We start from the raw sequence: 14,156 nt of genomic DNA on the forward strand, positions 1-14,156 counted from the left end.
ATCAGTGATGGCAGTATAGAAACACCCCTTGTCTGTCCAATCAGTGATGATGGTGTAGAGACACACCTCTTTCACAGTGGAAACTTAAACACCTACTTTGAATTTAGAGCTACATTTCCAAGGCATAAAGGAGGAACGTCAAATCGGAGGCTCAGAACCAAGTATCAGGACAGTTCAAATTTATGCCAAATCATAATTAGGATTATTTCTGTTTTGTAACCCGAATGCAGGTCCCTGAAACAAGCAGACACGTTATAATCTGCATTAATAAGATCAAGAAATCATTATTAGTTCATAAAATAAAGTTGTTGTACAGTACGTGTATGTATAACAGTAACGATCCGTATAAAATACACAAACGTATCACCACCGGCTACAATAAAACTTCATTTTAGTGGAAAAATACTGGTATAAAATCAGTGATGGATTAGGATTTGTGCAGATTTCCATGGTCTTCATATTAATCTATGACTGGTGGTCCGGACGAGGTGACGTCCTGTGGATCGGTTTCCCAGCTTTGTGCCAAAGAACCGCGATACATTCAATGTTAGAGGTTTCTCGGTGTGTTGTTGATGGGAGTCTTTACTTCTTCTTGATGCTGGCGACGGCCTTCCTGGCGGCATCATCTAGGTCGTTGGCAGAGGTGATGGGCAGACCGCTCTCCTTCAGGATTCGTTTGGCCTCATTGACGTTTGTTCCTTAAAAGTAAAAAAGAAATTGTCAAACTCTTTAAAAAAAAAATCCTTTATATATTAACACTATGGTCTTCGTTTCAATTATTTTTGGCCACTGTTTTCATAATCGACAGTAACACTTTCTTTGTATGAGTTAGGGCCCCCTAGTGGCAGACTGCTGCAGAAAATTTCTAAAACCGCCATTAGGACTGTCAAAATATAGGATCAAAAATATAACTACAGCATTCGATAATATAAAATAACAAAAAAAAACACCAAAATAAAATAAACCGAAAACACCTGTACACTCCCTTATAGATTCAGTACACATGCTCTGGAGGTCCAGCGTCACGGCTCCATGTGCTGAGCAGTGATTGGCGCCAGTACTACTGCACATGACCACTAAGGCCACGCAGCAGTCATGTGTGCGCTGACTGTGAGCAAGGGGTCAGTCGTGGCTTCTATGCTGGATTAGTGTGGAGAGGAAATTTAAGTATAGATTTTATGACATTTGCTGGGTCCCCCCGACCTAACGGTTATGTAATTTACCACATTCAGCGCAAAATAGGCCAATCATTAGCTTGCAATTGTTAAAAAATGCTGTTTAAAGAGAAAATTCACTCATTCTAATTTGTTTCAACACTTTATGCAGAGCAATTTCCTAATTTATTTAGAATAGCAGCAGACTCCAGATTTAAATGATACAATTATTCCTACCTGCAGTCACCACTAGGGGGAGCTCCCTGTATACAGAGATACATAGGATCCTATCTGCAGCCACCACTAGGGGGAGCTCCCTGTGTACAGAAATACATGTTAAGATCCTGTCTGCAGTCACCACTAGGGAGAGCTCACTGTACACAGAGATACATAAGATTCTGTCTGCAACCACCACTAGGGGAGCTCCCTGTATAGAGATACATGATAAGATCCTGTCTGCAGCCACCACTAGGGGGAGCTCCCTGTATACAGAGATACATAAGATCCTGTCTGCAGCCACCACTAGGGGGAGCTCCCTGTATACAGAGATACAGTATACGATTCTGTCTGCAGCCACCACTAGGGGGAGCTCCCTGTATACAGAGATACACAATATGTCTGCAGCCACCACTAGGGGGAGCTCCCTTTATACAGAGATACACGATATGTCTGCAGCCACCACTAGGGGCAGCTCCCTGTATACAGTGAACATAAGAAATAAGACATTATGCAGAATGAGCCTATGTTTAGTTGCAGGACCTAGAATTGTGTGTATACAAAAAAATTGACACTGTCCAACATTCATCCTCAAATAAAGCAAGTAAGAATAAAACTGGTTTCCACCACAGATCTACAGTATATTGAGGGTGGGAGAGGGAATAAACTAAACCATAAACTCCAGTTTTCTTGCATAAAAAAAAGTTGCAGACTTCGGCAAAAGCCAAAATTTGAACTAAAACGCAGACACTGCTTTACCCCATTTACTCACATGACGTCCCCCAACTTTCCTGAGTGGCGATCTACCTCGCTGATCATTTGTTATAAAGCAGACGTCTCTGTAAAAGGCCTAAATTAAATAGTTGACAGTTCACAGCTAATTCTATGGGGGCGTCTAATGTTGAACTGCTAATTTAACCAGCGACACAGCTCACACGAAACCAATGGAGGAACAGTCTGTAGGTCGAAATCAAAATGTTAATTACATATGAGGAAAGTGAGAAAATATCTGAGATACTGTTACTTGTGAGAACAGACACAAAGCAGTGCGGCCCTCCCAAGACGCCATGTGTATCCGGCACATAGCAGGCAAAATGAATACTGCAAAATGGAGGTGGACGTGGGAAACTGTAGAAACACTGCAGATCAGACCTCGGCAAACTGCGGACCGAGACACCTGAAGGGCTGAAATAGTGGTCCATGGGCCGCACCATGCCCTACCCCACCGCCACCACGATCTGCATCCTCAGGATGCAGACAGCAGTGAATACATTGGTGGAGGACGGGGCCCCCAGTTCCACCAATCAGCGCGGGATACAGAGTCACGATGATACCATTTCATCATGTTGCTGCTGAGACTCGGTTCACAGAAGATGAGAGCAGAGCGCTGGGGGAGCGGGAGCAAGATATGCTCTTTTGTTTTTTTTTCATATGTATGGGAGATTTGTATGTGTATGGAGGCTACGTGGGGCTCACCAGGTGCGTAACGATCGCAGCCGGAGGTTGTGATCGAGCCTGTGTGGGTGAGGGGCCCACCGACACCAGCACAAACTTCAACTGGATGTGCATCCTCAGATGCACATTCAGCTGAAGTGTATTGCGGTGCAGAGACCCACTGGATCAGTGCGTGGCAACACACGGTGCCGGCCAGAGGCCAGCATGCACATGACAGGGAGCGAAAGGCAGTGACGTCATGCGCTCCCATCGCTTGCAAGCTTTAGTCAGCTGCCAGCTTCAGAAAAGGAGGCCGCACGGCGGGGGAGTAGGGGGAAGGCGAGTATAATCATTTAATTTTTTCTATACATTAAATAACATCGGCAGAATGGGTGACATTTATACCAGGAAGGGGAACGTACATACCAGGGTGGGGCCCAGGTTGGGAGATATACATACCAAAATGGGGCACAGAAAAAGGGACATACTGTAACTATGTAAGTGGGGGCTCATACTGTATATAGGATGCTAAGTGACGGCTAATATTGTACATAGTGGGCTATGTTGGGGCTTAGCTTATATATAGAAGGCTATGTGGGGGCTCATACTGTATACCGGGGCTGTGTGTGGGCTCTTACGGTATAATGAGGATGTCAGCATACTTGATTCTACTCAATATTAAATAATACAATTATCATTGAGCAGAATTAATTTCAGCCTATTGGTTTGGCTCTCGACAAGTCACTGTCTCTCCTGTGGCCCATTGGGAAAATTAATTGCCCACCCCTATTGTAGATCCAGTAAAAAAAGGATGTCGTGGAGGCGGAACAGCCTATAGTTAGGTTGTTTGCCCGGCAGCTTTCTTTCTTGACCCTTCCATGTTTTCTATGAAAGATCTGTCACCAAATTCCTCTGAAGGCGCTTAATCTTGCATAGAACAAATGGATCAGCAATTCGAAACTGGATACACCAGATCATTATCTCCCGACTAGCCTGTCGGGGGAGAGTCAAGAGGGCCCTACACATATTAGACTATTGGCCAAGCCTCATGATATTGGCGGATTCAGCGGACATTGGACTAATGTCTATAGGGGCCGTAAGGAGGAAAACATTTATCCATTTGACACTGGGCAATTTAAAAGCCAACATAACATTTTAGGTCTTCTGGTCAGAATCCTCTTCTCTTGCAGAAGAATGACTATGTCTCGCTCTGAAGGACCCATCCTGTACTACAACACAGACAATGCATTGATTTGAATGGGCAATATGTAATGTTTAATTTCCCTTGTGGTGGCGTTGTAGTTAAACTGAACACTTAATACCAATTCATGAGAGCCCACCAACCACGACAAGGTGACCTTTCTCTGATGGGACCATAACCATTTCTATCAGACATGTCCCTCTTTGGCCAAAAACCTACAAATTTAAAAAGCAAAATACAATCCAAAGTACCGGTAACTTAAAAACAGCCTTTGGCTGATGTAAGGAGTTCAGCCAAATATGGAGGTACCACCAGAATTGTATTACAAAGAAACAAAAACTGACCAGTGCCTTGCAACAGAATAAAGCAAGTGTGAACGGGTCGAAGCTGCAGTGACTGCAGAATATACAAACCAAAGAGGGCACTAGAGCAGGTCTTTATTTTCTAAGTATAATGTATACGGCAGTAATGCAGGTTACATTTCCCATATTTAATGTTTGCACATATCTTAGCACTGATGTATTCTTAGGTTTGTGTATATTACGGTCACAGCAGCTCGCACCTGTTCACACAAGCTTCATTTCGTTAGGAGGTGCTGGTCAGATTTTTCTTTGTACTAGCCGTAGGATAGGTCATCAATAGGGGCCTGACACACTGCACATTGACCGACCAGACGTCATCTGCTCCAGATGGCTGTAAACAGGGTACAGAGCCGATGCAGAGAGGCTTTATACCTCTAGAAACTTCACAAGTACCTTCCCCTCAATGACTTCTCATTTCTGAATGAGCACAAAAACTGATGGTGCAGCGTCTTTAGCTCCGAATGTTTGTTACAAAGCCCCACAAAAAAGGATGCCTCGGAAGAATGACGAGACCTCACTACCTTACAGTTTGAAAACCCAACAACAAAGCAACGCTGTAATTTGACATTTCTGGAAAGTAAAACATCATGGATTATAAAAAAGAAAAAAAAAAAAAAAAAGACTAGTACCGAGAAGCTGAAGAGACGATCATGTGAGCTGAGGTAACGTCCACACGCAGCCCCCGGTACATTAACATTCCTATGTTGCACTAAGTCACTAAACCAAACACAAAACAGCATTTCTAACCATTGCCTGCAGCTCGAGGGCCATCGTTCTGCCCTTCATACTGCTGCATGTCGTTCCAGGTAAATTCTGTTTAAAAATACTCACAATTTACAGCATCGTTCACGATTACAGTGTAACCGCGAGTCCTCTGAGTGGTCAAAGGGTTTGGGCAGTCTGTGCTGTAATTTGCCTTACATGTGTTTAATGAGAAGATCTGCAGTGAACGAGCTAAAATGAGCTTCATGTATCCAACAAAACAAGAGCTAGTGACTGCGGAAAACAAGTGACTGTCGAGAAGGAACCAGGAACAGATCCATAAGTTTCAAAAAGGAGAATTTCAATAGTCTGGCACCCATTGGTCTGGGACAAGTGATAAAATTTTTTTTTATCTTCTCTTATTTGACATTGGCCAGATAATCCTGGATTCATCTGTTGCTCTTCACGTTAACCTTCCATATTTCCATCATTCTTGCAGGGAGCTTCCTGCCATCTTGTATTGTCCAAATTGTTATTTTTCAGAGAATGTTAGGCTACTTTCACACTAGCGTCAGTACAGGTCCGTCGCTATGCGTCGGCGCGACGTACCGACGCACGTTGTGAAAATTATGCACGATGTGGGCAGCGGATGCAGTTTTTCAATGCATCCGCTGCCCATTCTAAAGTCTGGGGAGGAGGGGGCAAAGTTGCGGCCGCGCATGCACGGTGGGAAATGGCGGATCCGACGTGCGAAAAAACATTCCCTTGAACATTTTTTTCATGCCGACGGTCCGCCAAAACACGGCGGATCCCGTGCACGACGGACGCGACGTATGTCCATACGTCGCAATCCGTTGGCAATACAAGTCTATGGGGAAAAAATGCATCCTGAGGGCACATTTGCAGGATGTTTTCTTTTTCCCAAAACGACGGAGCAGCCACGACGCAAGTGTGAAAGAGGCTTTAACGGACAATGCCCCATGTATAGGACTGATGGTGCCCATCATTGTGGATCACAAGAGTACCTTACTTGTGTAAAATACTTGATCAACTAAACTCTACAGAGGACATCTACACATCGTAATGAGCCTGGCATCTTCAGAGACTGTATTAGAGGACCATGGGCAAGACCTAAAACCAAGATCCAGTCATGGATCTGTGAGGTCCTACTTAGCTGCTTGTTTCCCGTTATGTACATGGTAGAAAGGAGAGACGGTTCTTGGAGTCTCATCGCAAGGTCAAACCAAACTCTAGAGGACATCTACTCAATCTAGATGTCAAGAGCCTATATTTGAGGACAATGTGCCAGTCCTAAAACCAAGATCCAGTCATATCTTTGTTAGAAAGAACAAGCGAAGCAAAACCTATCATGTAAAGAACGGGAAACAATAGCTAAGTAGAACAATGGTTCTAGCCATGTCGGTGCTTCATCTCCCGGTGGTCACAGGACAGTTGTATGTCACATAAGCAACCACTGATCGGTTGCAGCCTCAATACTTCCATCAGATGGAACTCTGAAGGCCATCAGAGGTGGCTGTTTGATATATCACATGAATGCTGAAGCCACTCACCGGTTGCTGATCGGCTGCAGCCTTCACGCTTCCATCGGAGGTTGCCAATTATGTCACGTGAGCGCTGCAGCCAATTATAAGGGCGCCGATCCTCTGAAACCTTCCTACATCTGCCAAACAGAACTGTGAAGATTGCCGCTCATCAGCCACCGACAATTATGTCGCGTGAACGCGGCAACCAAAGTCACATGATCCCACCAGACCTGATATTTTCGATATGCTCTGCCTAAACATCACAATTTACGCTTTCGTCTTTTTCACTTCCAACCCATTAACTTCAAGAACTGACTGTTCACTTGTAGCCTGAGATATGCCACCTCTTGACAGCTGTCATTGTCACAGTGTAAATGTTATTCACGTCACCTGTCATTGGTTTTAATGTTATGGCTGATCGGTGGAAGCGACTGTCTTTTTTTCTCATTTTCGATAACTCTAGAGAATACAAACACCTTTTTATGCGCGGAATAACCTTTGGCCACAAGGTGGTGTCAGAGAGCCGTACAAAGATCAGAGCGCAGGTTACATCTGACAATGGCGAGGACCAGACATTTAACCCTTCCAGGGTACCGCTCCTCGCTACAGTTTGTCATAGCAACAGCAGACGTAATGACGTATGGGAAGGTGTAAGTCGTCTCTGATCTACGGCCATAAACATTTTTATACCAGTAATCGACCCCCCCCCCAAAAAAAAAATAGAGGTCGTCTTATCTCTCGGCCTTCTGGGCCATATTTAATATTAGGTCTGATTTATCACAATAGGGTACAAGGAAAATTATCTATGTTGCCCATAGCAACCAAACTCAGAACAGAGTATTTAGGAAAAAAAAAAAAAGTACTCTGGTTGGTTGCTAAGGACAACAAGGCTGGTCTTTCTTAGGGCTTTCTGTGCTGTGATTGGTTCTTATGGGTATTATGTATTTTTTTATTTATGTATTTTTTTTTTTAACAGTTTCTTTGGGCCAGAGCAGGACATCTGGGAGTTTTTTTTATATGGTAGAAATCAAAATTATATATTTTGTTTTAATATATGATGATTTTTAGCACTTGCAGCTGTAAGAATTGTAATATGAATCTGCTCGTCTGTACTATTTGATAAAATATGTCTTACATAGATTGGCAGCCATTATAGCAGATGTGGTGACAGTACTACAAGAGACTGACTTTTTGAGCAGAGAAACAATGATTTTTGCTTCTTTACTGGAATTTACTTTTGCTCTTCTATCATTTTGTAAACACATCCAAGGTTTTAACTGGGTGGTATAAGGAAACGTGGATTCTGAGACTTCTTTCAGAGCCATACATATTGACCCGACACTAGTGTGTTGTCTATGATCTCCAGCTGTACCTACTGGGCACCATCTGAAGAGGTGACACTTCGTGGAGTACTTTGGTCAACTCTAAAGCCCCCCATAAGCCTTAGATGAGCGTTGGCCCAACATTAGCTCGCTGGCAGCTAACTCGACAGTTTTTCCCATCAGGAATCCACGATCTGCTGAGTACTTCTGTGTTCTCAGGGAGAAAGCGTCTAACACATCTCTGGTGGTGGCTTAGCTCAGGGCAAACAAAAGGATTCAGGGAGAACAAAAGGATCAGTCCGAAATCAGACATACTGGATTCAACGTCCCGGCAATCATTTGTCAGAGAATTTCGACCAAACCATTGATAGTCGGTATGGTCAGACATACTGGTTCCTCAACGAAGTCAGACATACTGGACCCTCAACTTCCCGGCAATCATTTGTCAGAGAGTTTCGACCAAACAGTTGATAGCTGGTATGGTCAATCAGACATACTGGATCCTCAACTTCCCGGCAATCATTTGTCAGAGAATTTCGGCCAAACAGTTAATAGAAGGTAAGGTCAATATCAGGCATACTGGATTTTCAACTTCCCGGCAATCATTTGCCAGAAAGTTTCGGTCAAACCGTTGATAGCCAGTATTGGTCAATCAGACATATTGAATCCTCAACAAAGTCAGAGATACTTGATCTTCAACTTCCCGATAATCACCTGTCAGAATTTGGGCCAAACTGCTGATAACTGGTATGGCCAATATTAATCCGTGTATGGGGGGCTGTTATACTGTTAATTACAGATACAATGCCTCCACCAGTGGCTCAGTTACATTGGCAGTACCAATACAAGGAATTACATGTGAACGTGGAAAAAAGGGTTGGCACAGGAATGCCATATAAGAGATAAGTGGAATATCGTACTTTGTGGTCACAGAACACATCAGATAACTCCGTGAATCTTTATCCAACGTTATTTGTTGATCACAGATTACCAAGTATCTAATGCGGGAAGATCTAGCGTATATACTGCTGTGCCGTAAAGCACCGGATAGCTTCCCTGCACCGCTCATCCCCGCAGAGTTACACTTTCATTTGCCTGGATTAGGAGACTTTATTGCTCTTTCATATCAGAGCTTTCCTTTTCGAACAGACCTGTATCCCAGTCCCAATAATCGTGATCCTGGTAAGGGAGAAAACGCCATTAAAGTCTATAGTTGTGATGCATGTCCAAGAAGCTGTACTACAACACCCTACACCAACTCACTATGAACTAGTGCACAGGAAAATGACGACCTATCCAAGCTCCTCCATGTCAAAGAGAAGAACTAATTAGCTGCTGATAGTAAGCTACGGTTTAGGACGTGTTTATACGTTTACGCTTCTTCCTTCTAAAAAGAGTTGTGTAAATCAATTTGCACATCCCAGTGGTCTGTGGCCTACGGACCGGAGGGAAAGAACAGTCACTTACCTGACGGCATACGTGGCCCTTCTTTGATTAGTCAGCCTGTCGCAATTAAGATGTTGTCTGTGCCATACATCATATGTGGGCAATCTCTATCTCCAGCGCATGCACCATTATGGACCAATACTTGAAACTGCCCATGTATGATACGATGTACAACTTTTTTTTTTTTTTTGAAGACTACAATTACTCTTGGAGAATTAAGCAATTGTAAGTCTTAATACCTCTTAAAGGGTTAATCTTCATAGTGAACGTTATCAAACTCAGTGGGGTTCAGACTATTGTGAGATGGATGTACATGTGTGGCTCATCTTCTATAAGACTGTCGGAGATAGACGGACCATCGTCTTTCTCCCACAATCCCATAAAGGATGAATGGCTCGGTGGAGCGCATGCGCAAGCACCACTCCATTCTGATCTGATATTTCCGAGCCCCATTGTTGAGGATAGATGGCAGATGACTTGCAATGTTGGGAATAACACTATCTCCTATCCACCCCCTCAAGATCGGGGCTCTGAAACACCATCTGAATGGAGAGGCGCTCTGCGCTGTTCATTCTCTATTGCACTGGTGGAGAAAGTATATTGCAGTTTTCAATTATCACCGGCAGTGAATGGAGTATTGGGTGTGCATGCATGCACCATCCTGAAGGGGTATTTCATAGCTCCATTCTTGGGATCATTGGGGGTCAAAGTAGTTTGATAACTATCACTGTGAAGAATAAAAAATGTAAAATTATAGAGTTTAAGTCTGCAAATTCAGTGGGGGGCTCTGAAACAGTTTCAGGATGGTGCAATGGCCATACACTAACACCCATGCTCCATCCGCCGCAGATAATGAAGTACCGCTATCCATTTTCTCCAGCAGTCCAATAGTGAATGAACAGAGCATGCGTTGGCACTAGTGAGGAGAGAACGTGCTCGGGCAAGGTGTTATCTGAGCATGCTCGTGTGCTAACCGAGTGACTTCAGCGTGCTCGAATAATATGTTCGAGTCCCCGCGGCTGCATGTCTTGCAGGGATTGCCTGAATGTTAGGCAATCCCTGTTGAACTGCCGCGAGACATGCAGCCCCGGGGATTCAAACATATTATCCGAGCATGTTCGCTCATCACTAGTGGGCACCTCTCCATTCAGATGGGGAGTTTCAGAGCCTTAATCTTGAGAATGGGAGATAGAGGGTAAATCTTAACATTGTAAGTTATCTCTTATCCATCCTCAAGAATGGGGCTCTGAACTACCATACTGGAATGGAGTGGTACCGGCACATGCGAGGCACCGCTCCATCCATTCTCTATGGGTCTGTAGGAAAAAGACGATTCCTGTACTTCACCATCTCTGACAATCTTATAGACAGTGAATAGAGTGGTGCACTGACTTACGGCCACGTCTGCATTCCGACAAGGTATTTCCGGGTCCCGTTCTCGGGATCAGTGCGAGTCCCAGCAGTCTCATCTCACAGATTAATAAATTGCAATGTTGGGAATAACTCTAAGCAAGGGCTTTACATGTGTTGGAGAACTTGAGCTCAGCATGTTATACAGAGATTGTACGAAATAAATCAGTGCAGAATGTAAGACCTAAAAACAGAACGATGAGGAAAGGTGGAGATTTTTTTATTTGTAGCATAGTACACCATCACGGAGGCAAGAAAACGTATCTCGATATAATCCGAGACAACCGTACGGCAGGCGGCCATTCTGGACACCTCAAGAAGAATATTCTTATTGTTGTTCTGCATCCACATGTCTCGCAACAAAACATAATAATCAGCCGTCTCGGCAGGTGGACATCCTCTTGATTAGTCAAGTAAATATATGCAATTAGAAAGTTGCCATGTTCAAAGGGAGCGGTAATCCCTTCCTTATCCCCTGATCAAACAGCCTGTAATTATTAGACACAAAATCCCCCTAAATCACAGCAGATTTGACTGATTAAAACTTTCTTCATCAAGACATTGTGTAATTCACCGAATGAGGACAAAGATTATTCGGGCGGCTGCAGAGCTGCATTCTCCGAGCTGTTCCTAGTCAGGACTGCAATGTGTGGGAAGACCCTTTACTTCTTAAAGGGGTACGGACCTGATCTACTTAGACTAGGAGACTGTAAAGTACTTCAGTGACCTACAGGGATAAGTATTACACACTCACACTGATGCTAGGTTACATTGTGTCTACTATTCTGCCACTTTTAGAATAGCTTGAAAGAATTCTGCTGCTTTGCTGTTGGCTCTCAGGTTGTTTCCCTTGGTGCGTTGAGGTCTGCACAGAGAATGATTAAGCAGTGCATTTTGGAAGATGGCTCGTTTTTGTTGTCTGGCACACAAACCTCTATCTAAAAACCCAGCTAGCTGTAAGGGGTGCACGCAACAATACGACTGATTATTAATACAGTATATATACATTTTTAATGCCAAAGCAAGTTGAGCAGCATGTATTTTTTGCTGCAGAATAAAAATAAAAAAGTATAACACATGAGAGCAGGATGAAATTACACAGGGTTTGTTTGTCGTCACAGACCAGGCAAGGCCTGCATAGGAGCTGCATACTCAAAACGGTAGATTTCTAATAAAGACCATTTGCAACAATACTTTTTTTTATAAAATTAAAAAATAAATAAAAATAAAATGATTTGGTCTGTACTCTGACAGTCTAACCTGGATGTGTCGAACCGGCCTTAGACAGGCCTGAGATCCTTGAAACTGGAATAGCCCTTCAAGAATAATTACCAGAGTAAACCCATTGCTCTCACTCAGGGCAACAGTCATGTTAGATATAAGACATATAGGGTTCCCCCTGGATGCACCCATAATTCAGAGGCAGGTAATCCCATCTTGTATATTTATGATATATCCACAGGATGTGCCATAAATGTATGGTAGAGGCGAGCCTCGCCGATGGGACCACCAGTTGTGGTCGGAATTCCTATTTATTTGTATAGGATTTCCAGGAGTCCTGTTCTCCATGGTCTCGCGGCGCAATACATATAGGGATTGCCTATCAAACAGGCAATCCCGGCATGTCTTGTGGCTGTCGAATAGCCGCGAGACATGCAGCTGCGGGGATTCGAACATACTGTATATACTCGAGTATAAGCCGACCCGAGTATAAGCCGACCCGAGTATAAGCCGACCCCCTAATTTTGCAACAAAAAACTGGGAAAACTTATTGACTCGAGTATAAGCCTAGGGTGGAAAATGCAGCAGCTACCGGTAAATGACAAATAAAAATAGATACCAATAAAAGTAAAATTAATTGAGACATCAGTAGGTTGTGTTTTTGAATATCCATATTGAATCAGGAGCCCCATGTAATGCTCCATACTGTTCATTATGGCCCCATAAGATGCTCCATACAAAATAGGCTCCATATAATGCTCCATACAGTTCATTATGGCCCCATAAGATGCTCCATATACAAATATGCCCCATATAATGCTCCATGCAGTTCTTTATGGCCCCCATAGATGCCCCATATAAATGTTCCATGCAGGTCTTTATGGCCCCATAGATGCTCCATATAATGCTCCATGCAGTTCTTTATGGCCCCATAGATGGCCCATGCAGTTCTTTATGGCCCCATAGACACTCCATATAGCATTGTGCCACATGTAATGCTGCTGCTGCACTAGGAAAAAAAAAAAAATGACATACTCACCTCTCGTCGCTGCCCCTCAGCGTCCAATCTCTCCGCACTGACTGTTCAGGCAGAGGGCGGCGCGCACACTAATACGTCATCGCGCCCTCTGACCTGAACAGTCACTGCAGAGGACGCGGAAGACGAGGCGGTGGTGGAACGAGGAAAGGTGAAAATGACATACTCACCTGCTCCCGACGCGGTCCCTGCATGTCCCACGTCTCCGGGAGCAGCAGCTTCTTCCTGTAGTGAGCGGTCACGTGGCACCGCTCATTACAGTAATGAATATGCGGCTCCACCCCTATGGGAGTGGAGTCCATATTCATAACTTTAATGAGCGGTACCAGTGACCGTTGAACAGGGGAAGAAGCTGCAGCTCCCGGAGACCCCCCCGCCTTCCATAACTCGAGTATAAGCTGAGAGGGGCACTTTCGCCCATTTTTTTGGGCTGAAAATCTCGGCTTACACTCGAGTATATACGGTAGTTTTCGAGCACGCTGGAGACACTCGGTTAGCACACAAGCATGCTCAGATAAGGCCCCTTTCACACAAGTTTTTTTGCTGTCAGTCACAATCCGTTGGCTCGACGGATCCGTCGCAGATTGTGAAAAACTGATGCGACAGATTTGTTTTTTCAACGGATCCGACTAGCGGATCTGGCTAAATAAATCGGAGCATGCTCAGTAAAAAAAAAAACGGAATCCGTCGCCAGATTCCGTCATTTGACGGATCCGGCACCCATAGGCTTCCATTTGAGCAAACGACAGACGGCGTCGGATCCATTGCTGTCCATTTTTTCGACGTACACAAAAAACGTTACTTCGTCCGTTGTCTCTGGCCGTTGGACAAACAATTTTCGATGGATCCTGCGAATGACTGATGAAACGTGAGCCATCCGTCACAATCTGCCGCTAATGCAAGTCTATGAGAAAAAAACGGATCCAGCGACATCCGTTGCCAGACTTGTTTTTTTTCAAAATTCGACGGATTGCGACTGATCGCAAAGAAACTGATGTGTCAAAGGGGACTAAGACCTTATCCCAGCACGTTCACTCATGGATACTCTCGTGTGTTGGGTATTATGTCGTATGCCCCAGAAGACAAAAGAAACAATGCAAAAGAAAAC

General features: G+C 44.1%; 1 protein-coding gene across 1 annotated transcript in view; it reads right to left on the minus strand.

The window, feature by feature from the left end:
- Positions 1–268: 268 nt before the first annotated feature.
- Positions 269–14,156, minus strand: part of SUCLG2 (succinate-CoA ligase GDP-forming subunit beta) — a 162,589-nt gene continuing 148,701 nt past the window's right edge. The window contains exon 11 of the mRNA XM_077276044.1: positions 269–698. Within this exon, the coding sequence (XP_077132159.1) occupies positions 583–698 (116 nt within the window). The 3' untranslated portion in view covers positions 269–582. The remainder of the gene's footprint in view (positions 699–14,156) is intronic.

Source organism: Ranitomeya variabilis, chromosome 8, assembly GCF_051348905.1.
Source record: "Ranitomeya variabilis isolate aRanVar5 chromosome 8, aRanVar5.hap1, whole genome shotgun sequence".
In the NCBI taxonomy this organism is placed as follows: domain Eukaryota; kingdom Metazoa; phylum Chordata; class Amphibia; order Anura; family Dendrobatidae; genus Ranitomeya; species Ranitomeya variabilis.